Raw genomic sequence first — 20,989 nt, 5'->3', positions numbered from 1 at the left:
GCATGAAAGGCAAGGCAGGGCTTACTTCCTCAAACGTTACAGGCAGAGCCCATATGTTATGAAACGTTTTTCAGCCTGAGTTCATATGTTATGAAAAGTTTCTAGCATATGCCCATGTCTGGATTCGCACACATAACTGACATTTACAGAACTTTGTTTTCCTTCCACAATTAACCCTATTATCAGTGTTTGTGGGACATAACACAAATCAAGTGAATTATATATTTGTGTCTTTTCATGACAAATTAGGAAACCGAACTCAAAATATGTTTGCACAACATCATGTAGGTAGAATCTAGTATGTAGAGTAGATGTGTCCCAGTGAATCCTCATACATTCATCTCAGAAGTGGAAACCTTGGCACTCTAGTCCTGGAGCATTTTACAAATTTCACTCTTCATTGAATTTTTAATGTGTTTGAATGTTTCAAGAGTATACATTCATAATTGCTTTTATAACCCTTCTAGCTTTCCTACAAAAATCAAATGTCTTTAGTAGACTCTGAGAGGAAAATGCCTTGCATAGTAAGAGATGTTACTACTGTAATACCTCAAAATGTAAAATACATACATACTTGGCTATTGTGGGAGAGTCCTGCTCAGAATGATAGTCATGTTTAATAGAGTGTATTGAACAACCGAGACCTTCAAACAGACCTCCTTCTTGGATGACAAGTGTTGTTAATAGGATATAGAGAAGAAGTGTTCTCTGCTGAAAATTTTTAAAAGTTTAACAAGTGTCTGTAGTATGTTGTGGGGAAAACCAACCCTATTCAAGGATACTGTTCTCCAGCCTACTATATGTATTAAGTACAGTGTACAAAAATACACAACTATACTCTATATCTGCTCAACATAATGGATAAATGCAGTAGAGACTATAGAAGAAGTTAAATGTTTAATAGAAGTTGCCACTATAGACGTACAATGCTGAATGTAAGTAGAGGTAGCGACTGTATGCAATAGAGTTTAGTTAGCGACTACCATCTCTGCTGAAAACTGTCTGTTCAATCATGAATATACATAGAAGGATCTAGATATACTGGCCTCTCTTAAGAGCTTACCCCAGAATAACAGTCCTGTAGTAGATTATAGAGAGGGGACTTTTTATCAGCAGGAAAGTGTAGGGAGGAAAGAAATAGGCAGCAGATCAATCATTTCAATTCCATTTTACTATGACTCTTAAGAAACACAGACTTCCCCTTAAGTTTAGTGGATTTGTTAAAAAAATTAAAAATAACGGGCACCTCAAAGGGAGGGTGTAGAAATACATTGGCACTAATAAAAAGCCAGACCTATGGATGAAGTTAAGGCAGTGCAGCATGCACACGATAATTAGTTCAAGAATCGGGATACAGAAAATTATTGAGCAGACATCTAGAGGCCCCTTCATCTGAAGTTTGTGGCTATAAAGCATTAATCTGCCCCAATACTAGCGTGAAATCCCTACATAGCATTTCCCAAGGCAAGATAAGTTAAGGTGTTAGCTTGTGAAGTCTTCCTAGGACGTCTCTTCACATCAGTTGGATCAAGTAGCATGAAGCTGCAGAGCTTGTTCTAAGATGCTCTCTCTTTCAAGACAAGGTAGAAATCCCCCAGACACTTTCACTAGTTACAATACATCAATACCACGGGTAGTATCCCATAAACCTTTGCAAAATCACACCATCTAGTCAGGCCACCTCCTCGTAGGTATCTTTCCATTAGGCAGTGATGCTCCCAAGCCTTGGCGAGATGTCCTGGATTCCCAGGCTTGTTTCAATGAGAAAGTACAACAGTTCTTCATTAATCGGCATCCACGCCCAATGTATCTTCTTCTCCCTAAGCCTAACTCCTAAAGAAAAAGACATTATTCTAACAAGAATGATTCTTCCACCTGCAACAGAAACATGAGAGAGAACAATTCCAATATGCATATGACATTCAAATATTAAATCTAATGTGAGAGCTTCCAGTGAAAATGCATTTCAGGTCCACAGAAAGCGGCCAACATAAGAAAAAAAGCACACAGGCCCTACGAAATTCCATATAAACGAACACGTTTCTGAGCACTTCTAGATCACGTTACATAAGCCCATCAAATACTTGAATGATTGTCAGCAGCCTATACAATTTCTGCATGTTAATATTTTCAGCTAAACACATATGAATTCTATGTTAATTTTGTCACATTTATATGAAAATATCCCTAACACACCACAATTCACGTTATTACAGTTCACAATCTACTGTCCCAAATTATCATTGAAAAGGATTATATGCAGTTGCGAACTACTCATGATTATAATGCACCCCTGCAAATGAAAGAGCGAAATTTCAGCTACATCAGTCTACCCTCTAATGACAAGTGTCCTCAAGCACAACTCAACTCCCTGTAGAGAGTACTGACCTTATTGGATGTCGTAGCCAGTCTCCCTGTCGAAACCTCTCTGAGTGCTTGAGATTCTTGTGGTATTGGTCGTATGTGTCGTGTTGTGCACGTGGTATTGGTCGTATGTGTGTTAGCGCGTGTCTGTGTGTGCACGTGTGGAATGCATGCTTGGAGAGAATGTAGGGAGTAGGGAAGGCAGTTGCTGAAGGAGGAGGGTTGGAGGTTGCTGTTGTGTTTGGTGTCGCTGTACCATACTACTTGAATAAAGAAGTGAGAAATCCAGATGTGTCTACGTTCTTCCTTTCAACAATTCTCATAGTGACTGTCCTACAGTCTTTCCATTCTTCTTTCTCTCTAATAAAATTTTCAGCAACTATCATTATTGGTTTCACGATCTAACCAAGAATTCCTTTCCCAACTTTCGCAAACTTCTAACTTTTCCAAAACCTTTCCCAACTTTAGACCAAATTCCCTCAGTTGCCAAGTCCTGTATCTCTTTTTTTATGTATCTCAGTGATGTTACTTGGGTACTGCCTCAGATCCTTACTAGGGGATATTACTACAACATCTTAAAGACTTTGCTCACTTTTATTAATAACATGTCTAAAGCAAGACGGATCTGCATCACCATAGCTCTTATCGATACCATCTCTCCATCTACACGTAACAATGACTGAGCTGTATTGACTGTAGTTGACAACTTCTAATCTTAACATCATTTAACACCACTCCCAAACTAGGTATCCTTGCTCCAAACACGTCTCCTACAATCTCTCCTGCACTGGTACCACTTTTCTCTCTATGTGACAACTTCCCTTCCAATGTCTTCAAGACTTCCATGCCGTATATCTTAGGAGCACAACTGCCACATAACGAGTATCATACCAAATGTTCGGCAGTTGGAGATATGCATTTCTCTCACACACAAAGTACACATTTGGCACCACTTGTACTGCATCCTGTAAAAACTTCTTTGAGGGATCAATCAGAAATGCTCTCTGCCCCACAAAGATTGTGTCCTAATGTATCTGCATTTGTTGAATGCAAATCTTTTCTTGTTGTTCACAATCTAAACCTATTGGACCATAACTACCCTTAGCCATGTGAGCTAACTTTTTCTTGGTCCATTTGAAAACTTCCTCTCTACTATTAAGTTTAACTGTTGGTCCTCTATGTTCTTCTTCTACTTGATCTACAAACTTCTTCTCTATCTCAGTTAGTGTACAGGTTAAATTGTGTATGTGCAAAAACTGTGTCTAGTGTAACAGTAGGTACAAAATAGTTTCCCATTCTCTCTTCTTGCTTGTAATAATCGTATTTGTTCAGATGCTTGTAGACTGGAACTCCTGAAAGCACCAAATCACAATTTGAGAAACAGTCATCGTAATGACCCTTTCCATAGAACATACTGAGAAGCAAACTAGAACTAATGCCGTACGTCAAGGGCTGGTGATTGTATGTGATGCCCTCCTCAACTGAGGCAGGCTATTTCATGCACACACAACAAACGCTCACATCCATAGTATTCCCATTCTCCTACAGCAGCTTTGCATAAGCATTCATCGTATAATCACCTTTGGACAAATCTACATGCATTAAGCGACTAGTTTCCTCTATTGAAGCATTATCAGATCCTAATGTACCCTCTTTGTGCTAGAGGTGGTAAGTATGGATATCCCATGTACTCCTACCCCTTAACCTCAGCTTCGTGTGAACCTATAGTGGACATAATGAGAACTACAGGTATTACTATGATTACTCCTATGATAAATTTACCTATTATACATTTATGCCAATGGATCGGATTTTCAGACTACATTTTCAACTGTTCGGATTGTAGCTGTAAGAGAATTAATGCAGTGTCTTTCTCTGCCTCTCACTGTTTCACAATAAAGTTCATAAGCAGTTCCTTGAAATTGTGGAAACAGTTATCAGTCTTTGGCACAGTATTTACACAGCGTGTCAGACTTCCCTGGCCCTTCTCCTACGGAAAAGTACCTATTTTTATTCTTCTTCCACTAGGGCCTAGCTTATCTTGAACAAAAGAGTTTTTGTTTACAGTTCAAAGTTAAATTTACAATCCTTATGAGATCAGAGCCAACTTCGACAATGAAGCACTGCAAAAGTTCAATTCGAAATGCTGAAATTTCCAGAGCTGGTGGCTGATTCCCAAAAATTGGAAACATGAGATCTTCTAAAATCAAACTCCGCAAGCCATTTTGTCTCTGTGGTTAGGGTACAGTCAGTGTCAGAATGCCATTAGCCACTACTCCAGGAACTAACAGTTTGATCTCAATTATCGGTACTGACGTCTCTGACCTAACTCTACCCAGTATTTGCAGCAAGGTAAATCCACTCCGGCGAGGTGTATCTCTGGCATGGGACTCTTGCTCTCCTCAATCTCCTCACGTGTCCCCCCCCTGACCTTGTTCTGACACTTTGATCGCATTCAGATATGGGAGCAAGATCTCTTTCTGGTGCAAGCCTTAAGTTCTACTTTTTCTCTATCACTGGCCACGATTCTCTTGTGACCTCAGTTTTCCTTCACAGCAAACGACCACTTTCCGGACCAGTCTCTTCAGCTGAGTTCGACTCTGTAACGCTCGCAACATTATCGTCTCCCTCGGAGTCTATATCTGGGCCTTGTGTAGCATGACCTCCCTTCAGTTCGACTTGGTGGGTATCCAGCCTCTTCAGGAACCCCCACAGCTTGGCTTGTCCTTTCCAGTGATCTTGCAACCACTGCTGGAGTCACCTCTGGGAGAGGAGCTGTTCCTTCTGAGGGTTCTGAAACACTGCGGGTGTGTGAGGTATGTATTTAGTTTGGCAAACCCTCACACTTCACAGCAGTGTTAGTCACCAAGATCACCTGATATGGACTTCCCCACGGTGTGAAACAGCTCTTCCTTACATGTTTTCAGACTAGAACCCAATCCCCCGGACCCAGGTCCTGGCAGAGGTCTTTTGAGGTTGTTCCAGTCGCAGCTTCACCCTTGCGAGACGCATAACGAACCACATCAGCCAATCCTTTGCAGTAGTCAAGAACCAAATCAGTGATGTTCATTAACACTCTGGATGGCAGGTAAGCTTATCGCCCTTCCCATGAGGATTTCATGAGGGGATAGACCAGTCCTGTCTGAAATACTGCGCACTCATATCAAAACCAAAGGCAATGCATCAGGCCGGTTAAGAGATGTCAAAGTGCACACCTTTTGTAAGTCTCATATTTAAATTCCCATTAATCTGCTTCACTATTCCTGATGCCTCTGGCCTGCAGGTACAGTGCAATCTCTGATCAACGTTTAAGGCAGTGTACAACAGCTTCATGGTCTCACTGTGAAAGTGAGTACCTCTATCCGACTCAAATGTAGTTGGAAACCTGAAGCATGGGATAAGTTCCCTTAGCAATAACTTTGCTACTGTGAGATTATCAGATCTTCTAGTCTGATAACCTTCAACCCATCAAGGAAAGATGCATTTATGGTGATGAGTGACTGCACGGCAAGTATAGATGACTTTTTGTATCAATGGGAACATCCATTTATGTATTTTTTGACGCTCTTTCATTCATACACACACCCATAATACCAGGCTCATGCATCAAACAAGAGACCCGTAGATACAAGCTAAACTAATTGTTAATTCTAGTATGTAGAGTTCTTTATAGAGTCCTCCATATCCTCCGCACCGAAAGGCGCTATCTTTCTCTTTCGCTATGGTTCTAGGACCAAAACAATAATTTTTCGGTCTTCAGCTTTACCCTACAGATTCAATTGGTGATTCACTGTTGGTTAATTTGAAATATTTACAAAAGAGTCCTATTGATCCATTGTTCCACTTTACCAACTACAGTTATGGTATTCCATAAAACATGTGCTATTGTGCATCTCGGTTGCCCTCTGAATATTTATTTTATGTATTTCATCTGAAGAATTGATTCAATTATTAGTTGCATATGAGCTGCAATTTTAAATGTGACATCCGAGATTACGCAGACATTAGGTATGGTTTGTAAAACGTTTAATTCACAAGATAAGATTTGAGTGCTCTGATACCAAACAAGGGGCTCCTGGCCCTGAGGCGCAGCAGTCACTGGAAAGATGTATTGCTAGCTAGATTTTGAGGGATTTTTTTGCCAAACTGATTTTACTCCACAGAATGTCCAAGGTTTGTTGCCAAAAGGGAAAAAAGACTGTCTGCCTCTCCGCAATCATTTGACAATTGGCACATGGACCACAAAAAGCAGAAGAGACAGGGGCGTAACACAGGCCCCCGCAGCCCCCGCTATCCAGGGGGCCCCGCTCTCCATGGGCCCCTCACTCAGCCGGAGCCAGGAAGCGCAAGGGGCCGAAGCCTCTTCATTGTTATGATGCGCTGCGCACGCCTGTAATAAATTTTATTGTGCGCAGCCACACACCCGCCCCAGCCTCAGACGCCCTTCTTCATTAATTAAATGGTGCGCTGAGCATGTCCAGGCCTTAGCAGGGCCTCTGAGGCAGACAGAGCTCTTTATTAATGTACCGCCGCTCTGATAAACTACTTGGACCACGAGAGTCACACTGAACCTTGGAGGAAGAGGGAGGGGGAGGGGGAGGGGGGGAGAGGGATGTGGTGGGGGGGGGGGGGAGGTGCGGACGGTTTCGAGGCTTGGCATCTCAATTTAAGTGAACCACCCCTTCCTGGTTCACACGCCGTCCCAAGTGAATTTTGCAGAGCCCTTTCTCTAGTTACACAAGTGGCACGTGACCTTCCCATACATTATTTGACCCTACAGATGCCGGCATCGGGCTCACAGCGCGAGGTGAAGTATGGTGAAACTATCAATGCCACTGAAGTAAGGAAGTCCAAGAATCGCGATAAAAAAAATTTTGTTGCATATTTATATAGTGAAAACTCGAACCCAAGGTATTGGAGCACTTTGCATGAGCACCTGTTACTTAAACATTCAGGCACTGGAGGGAAATTAACTGATTTCATAGCTGCCAAGGTTTCAGATTGCTATGCGTGACTTTCAGAATTTCAGTGTGATTAGGAGTGACATTTCAATGACCATGAGCGACACTATCTCAAGAGCAAAATAAAGCAATGAATAAAAGGGAAACATATAAATATCAGAATGCACAGCCATTTGTAAACTGCTGCAAAGCATCATGGGATTAGAGGCACTAGTGCCCTTGTAATCTGATCGCAATGTAAAGCTGGGCAGGATAGCCCCCCCCTGCTGAGAGATCCATGTTTTATGGCACAGGGTGCGGACATGGCTCTATAATGAGACAAACTGCATGCAGAGCTAGTCAATTGGCACAGCACCTTCTCGATTCCGACCCTATTACACTCTAGTATGTGCACTAACATGTCACTGCTGAAGAAGAGAAAGGCTCCTTAATTCCTAGAGTACAGGAGATCGTAGGCAGCTCAGAATTAACCCAATTTTATAGCAACCACACCTGGCAGGCACGGGACCTGAGAGCCATCCATCCGTGGTGAAATAAGTGTAAAGTCGTGTAGTGGTAAAAATCAAGTAATTTAAAGGGCTTTTACAGCAACTCCTGCTGCTTGTGACAGCGCTCGGCTCTTGATGGGAGATAACCTGAGTGACCCTGAGTTTGTGTGGGGCTCTCACCAAACAAGCTCATTCTGGCAGCCATACCTTTGAAATTCCTGTATGTCGGGATCTGCAACGCGGCTGCATAGAAATGCTTATACATAATGAGACTCAGCAAGGATTGAATAAGTATTACTCACTGCAGACCCCGGAAAGGATTCTTCTAAAGGTACTCACCAGCTGCTCCAGAGTCCCGTGAGTCGAGAGCCCAGTCGTCGAGAATCGCAATGTGGATTCATTTAATTTAAATTTGACCGCGGCAGTGTGAGCCTTTGCCATACAGAAACATTGCTGCCTGACCCATGGTGCGCCACAGGCGCCAACAGGATGTGACGTATCACAGTTATCAAAAGTCGCCTGCTGACGCGCTGGGTGCACATTATTACATTGTAGCGCAAATCACTGCTCAGACAGCCAGCCAGACATGCCTGAGCAGTGTGCTGCCAATCTCCAGCTTTATGTTTCCGACTAGCATTGGAATTAGCAATGCTATGGCTTGACATTCCGGGGGCAGGCGCAAATGTCAATAATGCGTGACAATGCATTTCAGTGCGGTGATGCGGACCACCACACTGAAATGCGTTAGTCTCCGTGTGATACTTGGCAGAGCTGGGATTTTCCCAGAATCACAGGATGTGTATGCAACGCAGAGGCTCAGAACCCTGGTTTCCAGCCCCAAAGTCAGCAGCTCCATCCGACGCACCATATCCTCCTCATCAGAGGACGAAGAGCGCCTTGTGGAGCAGACACACACGAGGAACTAAAATGACTCCGGGCTTAGAAGACTGACAGAAGCAAATTTGACTTTGAATCCCGGCTCTCCAGTGACCCGTATGTGTGCTCTGAGGAAGATCTAGTTTCCTTCTATACCAGTCCCCTTAAATGGCAAAATATGAAAATGTGCACAGAAGCACCTTAGTTTTCAGTAACGTATTCATTGTGTAGCGCAGTGTCATGCCTCACAATCTGGAGGAGAGTGTGCAATAGTTTGCTACAGCTGAGGTTACATGCCAGTCTGGGCCGGATTTCTCCTAAAACTCTGTTTCTCCTAATACGTTTTTTTTGTTGGCATGTAAAATTTACATATATGGATTTTCCCTGCATTGTGGAAAGGAAGGGTAATTCTAACGCCGTTTACAACAGTTACTACTAGGCCAGGCGGTAGTGTTGCCTCCCACAGACACTGAGGAGTTCCACTGGAAGTAGGGATTGCAGAACAATTTTTGTGTTTCACTGGTCTTCATTGCTTAATTTTGCTTATGACAAAGTGTCACTCATTGTCGTTGTAATGTCACTCATAATGACACTGAAATTATGAACATGTCAATCATAGCGATTTGAAACCTTGGCAGCTATGATGGTGGGTGGGTGCATGGTGGGCAATTGTCTCCGCGTCTGAAAAAGTCCAGGGTGGGGCTGGTGACCAATTCCATTGGATTTGTCATGCAATTAAAGAGCGCGTGACTTGTGAGGTGGGGCATCCCAGGAGCAAGCCACGACAGAGACTGAGAAGGACAGTCCGTCACTCACGGGCCATAATTTAAATTATTACTAGAGCCCCTGCCTGCCTGGCTAGCCTTGCCCTGCCTCTGCCCTGTCTTGTGCCTGCCTCTGAAGCTGAAGGCCAGGCCTCAGCCCTTCAGGTGAGTCCAAGTCTGTTAGAGTCCTAGGTGCTTCCATTATCTTTGTGTTGAACTATTCACTTTGGTCTTGTAGAATTAATAATGTTTCTTACCTCCCTGTGTTTTTCCCCTTGTCAAGCAGCTTTATATTTCTTGTTTCCCTCAGTGTTGGGTTTTTGGTCCTGTTCTCCGAGCGGTCAAGTGCCTTTGCAGCAGATTACTTTCTGCCAACTTAGATTGATTTTTCAGAATTGCCCGTAGAGAAATTTTGATCTGGGATTTAGGAAGAGTGGATTAACAAACTAGGCCTTGTTGAATTGCCTGCCTTATTCTTTTTACTCTAAAGTTCTTCTGTTGGGTTAATTGTAAAAGCCACAGTCAAGCATGTTTGTTTCTGTTCCAACCTCCCCCGCCCCCCCCCCCCCCCACGTTCCATGTTATTTTGTTCGCCTTACCACCAGAGATCTCCTGGTTATCTGCAGTGAAATAATGGAGTTCTGATAGGCAGAGCTCTTGATGGTGTGCCTAAAAAGCATCCGATTAGTCCATTCATTTCATCTCCATTGAATAACCTACCGATTGTGACAAGCAGACGATTGCTGCATTAGTAGTGTCTACGTGTTGGATCTACTAGCTACACCGACTGTTAGAATTAATAAATCCTATTTTAAAAGTGAGAGACAGTTCAACATTTGCTTTAAGTGTTGTCTTAAATTACCCGTGAGCGTTGCTAAAAGCCTTCAATCAATCAATCAAAGCATTTATATAGCGCGCTACTCACCCAGAGGGTCTCAAGGCGCTTGGGGAGGGTGGGTCCGCTACTGCTTGGAACAGCCAGGTCTTGAGCTGCTTCCTGAATGCGAGATGGTCTTGGGTCAGGCGGAGGTGGGTCGGGAGGGAGTTCCACGTCTTGGCGGCCAGGTAGGAGAAGGACCTTCCTCCTGTGGTGTCTCTTCGGATGCAGGGAACGGCGGCGAGGGCGTGGCTGGTCGATCGAAGATGGCGTGTGGGAGTGTAGAAGTTGAGGCAGTTGTTGAGGTATCTTGGTCCTTGGTTGGGTAGGGCTTTGTGTGCGTGGGTGGGGAGTCGGAACCTGATTCTCTTGTTGACCGGGAGCCAGTGCAGGTCTCTCGGGTGTCCGGAGATGGGGCTGTGTCGGGGGATGTCCAGGATGAGTCTTGCTGAGGCGTTCTGGATCTGCTGGAGTCTCTCCTGGAGTTTGGCAGTGGTTCCGGTGTAGAGGGAGTTGCCGTAGTCCAGTCAGCTGGTGATGAGGGCCTGGGTGACCGTCTTCCTGGTCTCGGTGGGGATCCACCGGAACATCTTACGTAGCATGCGAAGGATGTTGAAGCATGACGAGGAGACGGCGTTGACTTGTCTGGTCATGGAGAGGGAGGAGTCAAGAATGAAGCCCAGGTTGCGTGCGTGGTCCGTTGGTTTGGGTGCGCTGCCCAGGGCAGGGGGCCACCAGGAGTCATCCCAGGCGGAGGGCGAAGATCCCAGGATGAGGACTTCCGTCTTGTCTGAGTTCAGTTTCAGGCGGCTGTTCACCATCCACTCGGCTACGTCTTTCATCCCTTCGTGTAGGTTGGCTCTGGCGGTGGCGGGGTCGTTGGTGAGGGAGAGGATCAGCTGGGTGTCGTCGGCGTAAGAGATGATGTTAAGGTTGTGTTGGCGTGCGATGGCCGCACGGGGGCTCATGTAGACATTGAAGAGGATGGGGCTGAGCGAGGAGCCTTGAGGAACGCTGCAGATGACTTCGGTGGCTTCTGATCTGAACGGAGGGAGGCGGACTCTGTGTCCTTCCGGCGAGGAAGGAGATGATCCATTCTAGTGCCTTCTCTTGGATTCCGATGTTGCTGAGTCGCTGCACTAGGGTGCGGTGGCAGATAGTGTTGAATGCCGCGGAGATGTCCAGGAGGATGAGGGCCGCTGTTTCCCCGTTTGTCGAGCAGGGCGCGGATGTCGTCAGTGGCTGCAATGAGGGCGGTCTCGGTGCTGTGGTTGGCCCGGAAGCCAGACTGCGAGAGGTCGAGGGATCCGTTAGTCTCGAGGAAGGTGGCCAGCTGCTTGTTGACGGTGTTCTTGATGACTTAGGCCGGAAAAGAGAGGAGCGAGATGGGGCGGTAGTTTTTGAGTTCGGTGGGGTCCGCGGATGGTTTCTTCAGTAGAGCGCGGAGTTCGGCTTGCTTCCAAATCTCCGGGAAGGTGGCGGTGTCGAAGGAGGTGTTGATGATGTCCCGCCGGTGGGGCGCAATGACAGCGTCGGCCTTGTTGAAGACGTGGTGAGGGCAGGGGTCGGTTGGAGATCCGGAGTGGATGGAGTTCGTGCGTAGGGTTTCTTCGGTGTTGATCTGGGTCCAAGCTCGGAGGGTGGTAGTGGGGGGTGCAGGTGCGGTCGTGGGGTGCGTCAGCTGTGTGCTGAAGCTGTTGTGTATGTCCGCGATCTTGTTGTGGAAGTAGGAGGCGAGGGAGTTGCAGAGGTCTTGTGATGGGGTGATGTCGCTGTTTCCGGCACTGGGGTTGGAGAGCTCTTTGACGATGTTGAAGAGTTCCTTGCTGTTGTGAGCGGTGTTGTCCAGTCGTTCCTTGAATGCGGTTTTCTTGGTGGCGTGGATCAGTTGGTGGTGTTTTCGAGTGGTGAACTTTAGGGTGGTCATGTTGTCTGGTGTCGGGTCTCTGTGCCAGGCTCTTTTGAGGGCTCGGCAGTTCTTCTTGGAACTCTTGAGTTCGTCGGTGAACCATGGTGCTTTCTTACTGCTAGTCTGCTGGGCAGGATCCTCAGTGGGGCGAGGTCGTCTGCGCAGTTGCTGATCCACTTTGTGAGGTTGTTGGCGGCCTGGCTGGGGTTCGCTGAGCTGGCGGGGGGGGGGTCCTGACTCAGGGATGCGGCGAGCTGGTCGGCAGTAATCTTGTTCCAGCTTCTGCGTGCGATCTGTTGCTGGTGGTGGTGGTGATCGTGTTCTTTCTGAAACTGAAGTGGACGCAGCTGTGGTCTGTCCAGTGGAGTCCGGTGGTGTGGGTGAAGGCGATGTCCTTGCTGGAGGAGAAGATGGGGTCACCAATGTTGTAATAGTTAACATTGACCACTACCGTTACTATGTATTTGCGTGGTGGTTTTGGGGTGTTCTGCTCTCTGATCACCTGTCGAGCATAAAAAAAAGAAATCTGTGCCATTATATGGTGGATCATTTAAAGTAAAACGTCTTCCAGTAGTCTAATGTTTGCGATGTATCTGTAGTTTAGCTCATAAAATTCCTCTACTACCTCTGAGCAAATAGTGGGGAGCCACGTCTATTGACTACAAAGCACCTTTCCAGCCAGTTCTCATCTGGTTGTAACTGTACATTGCAGCTTATGTTTTTTAGGGCATCAGTCTAAACTCCATTCGAATAGAACCTGAAAGTATACTTATAATAACACTAATATTAAAAGATTTTTGGCCACTTGTTAAAATCAGTTAATCAAGCAGCTTACTTGAACAAAGTGCCGAGGGTAATGGAACACTATGTGGATTGGCTCACTGAGCATTAGCATCTAGTTTATACGTGGTCTTGGTATTCCCCCTTTGCAAAGGTTCATGGTAGAATTCGACCTGATAAAATAAGCAGTTGGAAATAAAAGTGAGTTCAGTTTTTTCTTCACCCTCCACACGCTTTCAGAACTTACGAGATTTGTTGGTACAGACGTTTTTTTTTCTTTTTTAAGGATTATGGAATAAGATCACAGAAACGGGTTGTGGCTTTGTACAGAACACGATAATATGCACTTTGGCATTTTAAATCTGTGGGAGATCTGGAGATTAAGCAGTAAAGAATTTCTGGGGTTATAGAAGGTAGATATTTCATTACCTTAGAACCTTATTTTGCAGCCAGTAACCTGTGCATACCTTCTCTTCTGGCTGGAGTGGGCTGTGATATTGCCCTCCTGTGAGGTGGTTCTTGCAGATTTATCTGCTTAGGGATGTAACTCATGTAGTGCAATTCACTTCACATGAATGTAGAGTGGCATGATGTCAGTTTCCTGCCACAAACAAACAGTTGGGCTTCGACCTGATTTCAGTGCCTGCTGTTTGGCTGGTCATGGCACCACAAGTTGCCTGAGCACTTAGTGAATGTTGGCATCATCCCACAGATCATTGTCCTGACCAAGAGACGTGTAATGCCTTTGTAAGGGAAGACCATTCTATCCACGATGGAGAAGATGGTCGGGTGGACGAGAAAAATCCAAAATTATACCGATAACACAGAATAGCAAGTGTCTTGTCGATGCTTCTCATCCCTCAATAGCCTTGAGGAAGAGTAGCCTGTGTATTACACTTGGAACACTATTTCCTAGGAACTATCCCTCCTTCCTCTTTTGTCCCGAGTAGGGAACCACCAGCTAAAGTTTACAGCTAGGATATATAGCTCTTTAAATTGAGCTTGTTGGTCATAATTCTGAACAAGGCTTACAGCTTCCGAAATCCTGAGCCCAAATGTACAGTTCTGAGCTGTCTGCTTGTTTAAAGGTATTTCCAAATGATTGGGATACCGGTACCTGGGATACAAAATAAACCCTGGCACTTAAGTAGTCTGTTTAGAGCGATTGGCCACCCCATTTGCTCATGTAGTCCATACTGGCAAAACCTAAAGAAAGGGAGCCTATGTCTCAAGTGTACTGGCACTTTAACTGCAAGATACAGTAATCAACCTCTTTTTCCAAAACTCATTGTGTTTAAATTATGTTGAATGTGTGTCCTAATTTACCACATCGCAACAAAGCCTGCAACTTTTTGATACAAAGAATGGTTGTGCTAGACTTGTCTGGCATCTGTCTTTGGACTCTTTGTATCTGTCCTAAAGGATTGGGTGCTTTCGTGCTCTGCATGTAGCAGTGGTGTAACAAAGGAATCCGCAGGCCCCGCGGTGCGTGGAGGCACCTGAGCTCCAGGGGGTTCCTCTCCGCACAGTCCCCTGGCATATCCACCCCTGAGTGGGTCCAGAGGGGGCCCCCTCAATATGCTTTGCAGGGGGGGGGCCCTAAACTTTTGTTACGCCTCTGAGAAGAGAGTGAAGAGATGTAATAGGTACCGAAGTAATGATAAACTGTTTGTATAAAAAGTGTTTTGGTCTTCTATTGAGTCTAATGGCATATTTTGTCATAAACATAAAATATCTTTTAGCAGCTGGCAGCCAATGTAAAGCGCGTCAATGCAGAGCTACCTAGTTACATGTGTGGAAACTAATAGTCTTGCTGCAACATTTTGTATAGCATAGTTGACAGGAACGTGGTAGAACTAAACAATAAGGAAATACAGTAGTCAAGGCATGACATAATGGTGGTTTGAACAACTGTTTCTCAACAGTCTGCCGGGAGAAAAGGAACGACCTTGCATGAAGTTCTGAAGTAATAGAAACAAGTGGAGGGGGAACATGTTGATCTGGGAAGGAAAGAAGAGAATAATGTCAAAAATCACTCCAGCACATCTTGCTGACAGGGCTAGAAAATATACCCAGCTGCGAAGGTCACACATTTTAGTTCCACACACTAGCACAGTCTCCCATATTAAGAGCACAGTCTTATGCCTGTTGAGCTTCAGAGTTGTTTTTTAATCTCAAGAATAACTGCTAACATTCATGAAGGAACATTTTCTGCATTGTGAGCCAGATCATCTTCAAGAGCGATGGTGATCATCTACATATAACATCTTTCAGAGCAATATGACTCAATAAGCGCAGAAAAGGAGTGATGTATAGATTGAAAATGTATCCCTTAAAAAACTAGATTGAGATACCCCTTACAAAAAAAGAAGAAAAATAATAGTTTGAGTACTTTTCCGAAGAAAGCATAACAGCCAATTAAGACCCTTGTCACATATTCCAAGATCGTAAAGGTGATTGGGTATAAGCAAACTCAGTGTACAAAAGAAACCCTGCGATCCAACGGAATCGGAACTGCACTTACACCACAATCCACAATAGACCACACATCCCCAGGAACCATAGCACAGATTATCTACCATGGAGTGACCGAAGGCTTGCCTGGCACTTGTCTAAAATATTGTGAGATTCTATGAAGGTGAGAGCTGCCTGTAGCAATGTTTCAATTCTTCTTAGAAAATGTGAAATAATTTAAGAAAGAAAAGAAAGTACACAAACAGTGTTTCAGAGGTCTGATGTTTGGCTTCTGCTTTTTTGCTGCGAAAAGAAAAATGTTTTCCTAGAGGACATTTTCTGAGGTAAACAATTAGCACCCACAATACTGGTGTAGCTTGCTTAATCAAAGCTACATGGTTTTGTAGGTGAATTGCTGTTACTTTAAAAAACAAAGTAGTGGATTGTGTTGTAGGATCTAGTTTTCAGTGTAAGGAGTTACTTGACTATAAACGAATCACTAGAAGATTGTAAGAGAGGAGTATCGCTGAAATACCATTAGAGTAACACAGGTGTTTGTGACCATTTTATGTACCCTGTAAGTATTTTACTACCACAAAAGGTGCTGCAGATACACGTACGTTTTTTTCTGCGATACAGATTGTGCTAGTGCACATTACAGGCCCAGGCAACCTCAACTGGTTAGTCTTTTATTTGCATAGAAAGCGAACATAATAAATACGTGAATGCCTTTGCCCCCTGTGGTGTCTTACAGACATGGGTGATGAGGCTAACCAGCACCTGGGAGACTCACTGACTGTGTGGCACATAGGAAGTGGGTGGTGCACAGTCTGTCTGGACTAGAACAATGATCCCTTTTAGAGGCAGCAATGGTTGTGACAGGCACAGATCCTCCATAAGTCAGGGGCAATCACACTTTGTTACTGCCTTTGGGATGTCCCTTTGGCCTCTGGACACCCTGCAGTCCACTGCTAGCTGTAACCTATGTAGCAGTGGTCTGAAATGGCTGCACCCCAAGTCAATGCAGCAGTCTCCACAACTCTGACAAGCCTTGCACCCATGCACTTTATTTTTTGGTCATGTTACTTGCGTAGATTGAAATTTGATCAACCTTGTAATTGATGCTAGCAGAACAATATCAAAAACATACTGTTTAATACAATTTCTTATTTTTTTCTTTGCAGGCTCAAACGTTCAGTGGAGTATGACTGATCTGCTGGTGATTAACAAAACATGTCTTGATATTTAACTGTTGAAACCCAGTACTGTTTCTGTAAATAAAACTATATAATGTGTCTTACAAATCTGTAAACGAATGCCTTTATCTTTGGAAATGTATGGTAGAGATGTACCATTGATTTTTTTCAACATTCGTAATGTCCTGTACAGTTCGGAACTATATCCTTGGTTTCTCACGTTATTTTTGTGATGCACTTAGGAATTATTTCCTAAGACCAGAGAATTATGAGACTAGTTTGAGGCAAAAGTCATCACTTTTACTTGGTCCTTTCATTAGTATATAACTTTTTTCAGGAATTTGTATAGAACTAACAAGGTGAGCGCCATGAAAATTGGGACAAATAATGTAATCAATGTTATTCTGATTTGGCAAAGCACCTGCAATATTGATTCCCCAAAATGTGAAAGGTATGCAAAGGTAAAGACCTTTGGGTATGCAGGTATTGACTACAGCAAGTGTGTTCTAAATAGGCCCAAAGGATTAGTCACATTTTGTTCTATCCCAAGTATCAGGTGTTTTACAGTTCCCACTCAGTCCCTAATTATACATTTAACTCATGTGGCCGTCCTGGTATTCTGTTATGGTTCCCACCCATGTTGACTAGCTTAAATTAGAATAGGTTTCACAAGTACCAACTACCACCACCTCCTTTTTCTTGCTGAATCTCCCACCCTAAACCCCCACCTCATGGGTGCACCTCAACAATCCATCAGAGTGAAAACAGATTATAAGGATTACCCAAAAATATAAGTACTAAGCTTCCTCGGTTTATTGTCACTAACAGTAAGAGCTTCTCAAAACCATTGGGCTGGAGGAAATTGCCTATAAATGTTCAGTCCTTTACCCCTTGTAGAAACTGCAGAACAGTATTTCACTTTGTCAACTACAATGGAGGCTTTTTGTGAGGTGCATGGAACTTTGGGTAGTAAGACATTAAAAAGAAACCACTGCATCACTTGTCTCAGTAGTAGGGAACTGAAAAATCATGCATTCACATAGTGATACTGTACCACTGGTGTCCAGTGGCAATGTATTTTTAGGTTGAAGAATTGGTTATCTCCCTGAATATGATCACTAGCTAAACTTAAAGGTGGTGATGACTGAGAATCCACCTAGACTTGTATTACTTAATTAGACACTAAGGAGTGTTGCGGGGATTCTGCACATACACAGAATTATGCACAGGAAAACAGGACCTCTGTGTGTAGGGGTTGTACCATCCTACCACCTTAGTACCCAAAGTAGACTAGCTATAGTGTATCATTCATTCTCCTACATAATCACAAAGCTACAAATGATTAGACCACCCAGAACACAACACACCTGACTCTCTCAGGAATCGCAGTAGCAAGACATACCCTTTCGCTCACTCATCCACAATAGGAATTGTCAGTCACTGCTATAGTTCAAAATGTTTATTTTAACTATTGTGCTTTATATTGCAGTATACGACCCACTACCAGCAGGGAAATGCATAACCCTAATACAGTTAGCTTTGTTACAATTCCATTGAAAATAAAGAGGGGGGTGTCCTCATATACAGACAGTGGAAAAGGGATTAAAAGGCCTACCCACCCTCCCCTTGGTAATGTGAAGTTTATTATATAAAGAAACATCTCTGGGCTTTGTCAGCTGACACCATACATTAGTGCCTAGATGGAGGTTTTAAATCAACAGGAACAGCATCGCTCTTCTCCCTGGAAAAGTCTCTCCCCAAGTGTGTGAGAACAACATGCATCCCCGTAATATTAAAGCACACGTTTCCAGCAGTGTTAACATGTTTTGTCTAGGTGCCAGAGACTGACCAGAACAGAATAACAAGGGACATTGTTTATCGATCTTGCACATCGTGTTCAGGCTAAACTCCAGGAACCAGCAGAGGGTGCAGAAAGCAGACCGTTCTCATGTGAAAGGCTCAAACAGAGCCTTGCAAAATAAAGTCATATAATAACGTGTGCAAAACAGCAACATGGATGCAGGGCTCAGGCTAACATAGCAATGCTGACAATTACCCTAATAGCCATATAACACCTGCCCCCTGGTAAGGTCATAGTATATAGACACAAGACTAAAACAGAGTTCAAAGCCAAGTACAGTTCAGAAGCGCTTGAAAAACTCAAAATGGAAAAAAAAATGTTGGGATGTTCATTTTTTTTTTGGTTTCATGACAAATGGGATTAGGAAGGAGGTGGCAAATGCATCAAAGTATGAGAACCTAAGAATGCAGTTAGTTTCAAAAGGTCATCCATATCGTTAGTAGAAAAAAGGATTCCATCAAATCAAATAGGCCGAAGGAACAGACTTGCTCCTCTTAATCCGATGCTTCCAAGAGCATTTTTGGACAACTTGTGTGATATTCGATGAAACTGTTACAAGAGGTTCTGCGCAGCCACACAGATATTCTACTCAGCCAAGACTCAAAGTGCAGCTGCACGCACCAAACGGCCATTACCAAAACAGGCCTCATGGGTCACTAAGGGACCCATTAACTGGTCATAATCCGGGTCTGAACATGATGTTTTTAAGAGGCATACATCCAAATCCCAATCGAAGGGGCACTGCTGACCGTACCACACAGGTTGCACGCAAGTGAAGTAGGCAAAGCGAAAAGTTAGTCCATAACTCACGCTAGGGTTTGCTAATGGCAAGCATCCAAAAAGTTGTTGCATTCGGTCACGGTACAGTTGCAATTGGCCTGGTCTGTGCATTACCACAAGATGAGCAGTCATTGCATAGCAGGAGCAGAAGAATCAGGATTTCACCAGCTGGCGCCAGTAACAAAGGGAACCCTCAGAAGACGCTAGAAAAAATAGAATGAATAAAATCCGGTATTACTCCAAATATCTTCTAAAAAGAAGTCACAAGGCCGGATCCCAAAATTTTGAAAAAATTAGCAAGGCCTTTGGTGCCATACGCATAAAATATTTGATGTATAAGCTCCCCCAAATGAAGTGGGAGGTTCTTGTTCAGAAGTGACTGAATATCACGATGTTCTAGCCACCTGAAATTCAAAGGTCTCTTAGGCCGAAGGGAGAGACACTTCTTGTTGAAGCAATAGCACTTTGAGTCTGCGTAAGTTGTTGACATCTGTTTTTAAAGTCAGAATGGAAGGCCAAAGGGAACTATCTACCTTCCCATTAGGGGGTGGAAAAAGCACATTACTATAATAAGTAACCCGTTGTGAAACTCTTAGTACATACGGGATTCCTGCCTGTAAACCACAGCAGTTGTGGTGGTTCAAAATAAGATAACTGCCATTAGTAAGAAAGGTAAAAGTGGGAATGATTGCTGAGACTGTAGTTCCTTTAAAAAAACAAGCAAGATTAGGAGCGGATACGTCACAAGCGCTGTGCAACTTAACGTGTTTACAAACCAGGGAATGTACTACTGTGGAAACACAGTCCTAGCCTGTTAGGAAAACAGTGCTGCATCATTGGATGAGGGTAAATGTTCAGACACTAAGCTGTCACAGGTATTTTGTAGGTCCAGTAACACAGTAGAATGATTATCTACGTCAAAGGTTGCCACAGCTGTCACAACGCCTAGACCATCAAGGTCTGGCACAAACATTTTATTGCCAATTCGTATGGGGACGCCGACCCAGAGAGCTTCTAGGGAGAATGAGTGCACACTGAACTCCATACAAATGGGCCAGCCAGTTCCTGCCAGTACCTAAGACCCTAGCTGTCAAAGATTGCTTTTAGTCATGGTTCATTTGGTCTACTAAAGAGTTGCCTTCAGGCCTGTATGGAGATGAAGACTGCACCAGCACCCCCATCGACTTAAACGTGTCCTTGTATGCCTTGGAGGGGAAGGCTGGACCTTGGTCTGAATGGAAGGTGCCTTAGGCAAATATCCCGTCAAAAACACGCAAATCTCTAATAACATTTCGAGCGTCAGTACTGCGTTAAGGCCAAACCCAAAGGAATCTAGTGCCTGAATCAACCTCAACAAAAATGTATTTATATGGAGAATCAGAAGAGAATGGACCACAGTGATCAAGATATACACAGCCAAATGGCTGATCGTAAATACATGGTTGTGTTTGTGGTGGGCCTGAGACCATAGACGGTTTGATTTGCTGACAATTGTCACACAAGAGTAAATATTTAAGGGTCGGTTTATATAAACCACGCCACCAGTAACGTTGCTGTAAAATGGAGACTGTCGCAGACACCCCAGCGTGGGTTAAAGCCATGCCTTTTTGCGCGGCGGGAAATAGATGATAAGAATACTTTGAAGGGAAGCCCTGCTGATAAGCGGTTCCATCCTTCTA

General features: G+C 44.1%; 1 protein-coding gene across 1 annotated transcript in view; it reads left to right on the top strand.

Annotated features, from left to right (window-relative positions):
- The window catches only part of LOC147683642 (nucleoplasmin-like), a 298,974-nt gene extending 282,170 nt beyond the window's left edge, over nt 1-16,804 (top strand). Inside the window, exon 6 of the mRNA XM_086944883.1 lies at nt 16,658-16,804. Within this exon, the coding sequence (XP_086801009.1) occupies nt 16,658-16,685 (28 nt within the window). The 3' untranslated portion in view covers nt 16,686-16,804. The remainder of the gene's footprint in view (nt 1-16,657) is intronic.
- Nucleotides 16,805-20,989: the final 4,185 nt, after the last annotated feature.

Source organism: Lissotriton vulgaris, chromosome 11 (genome assembly GCF_964263255.1).
Source record: "Lissotriton vulgaris chromosome 11, aLisVul1.2, whole genome shotgun sequence".
NCBI classification, from domain to species: domain Eukaryota; kingdom Metazoa; phylum Chordata; class Amphibia; order Caudata; family Salamandridae; genus Lissotriton; species Lissotriton vulgaris.
The sequence above is the reverse complement of the archived record's forward strand: the minus strand, read 5'-3'. Positions and strand labels throughout refer to the sequence as shown.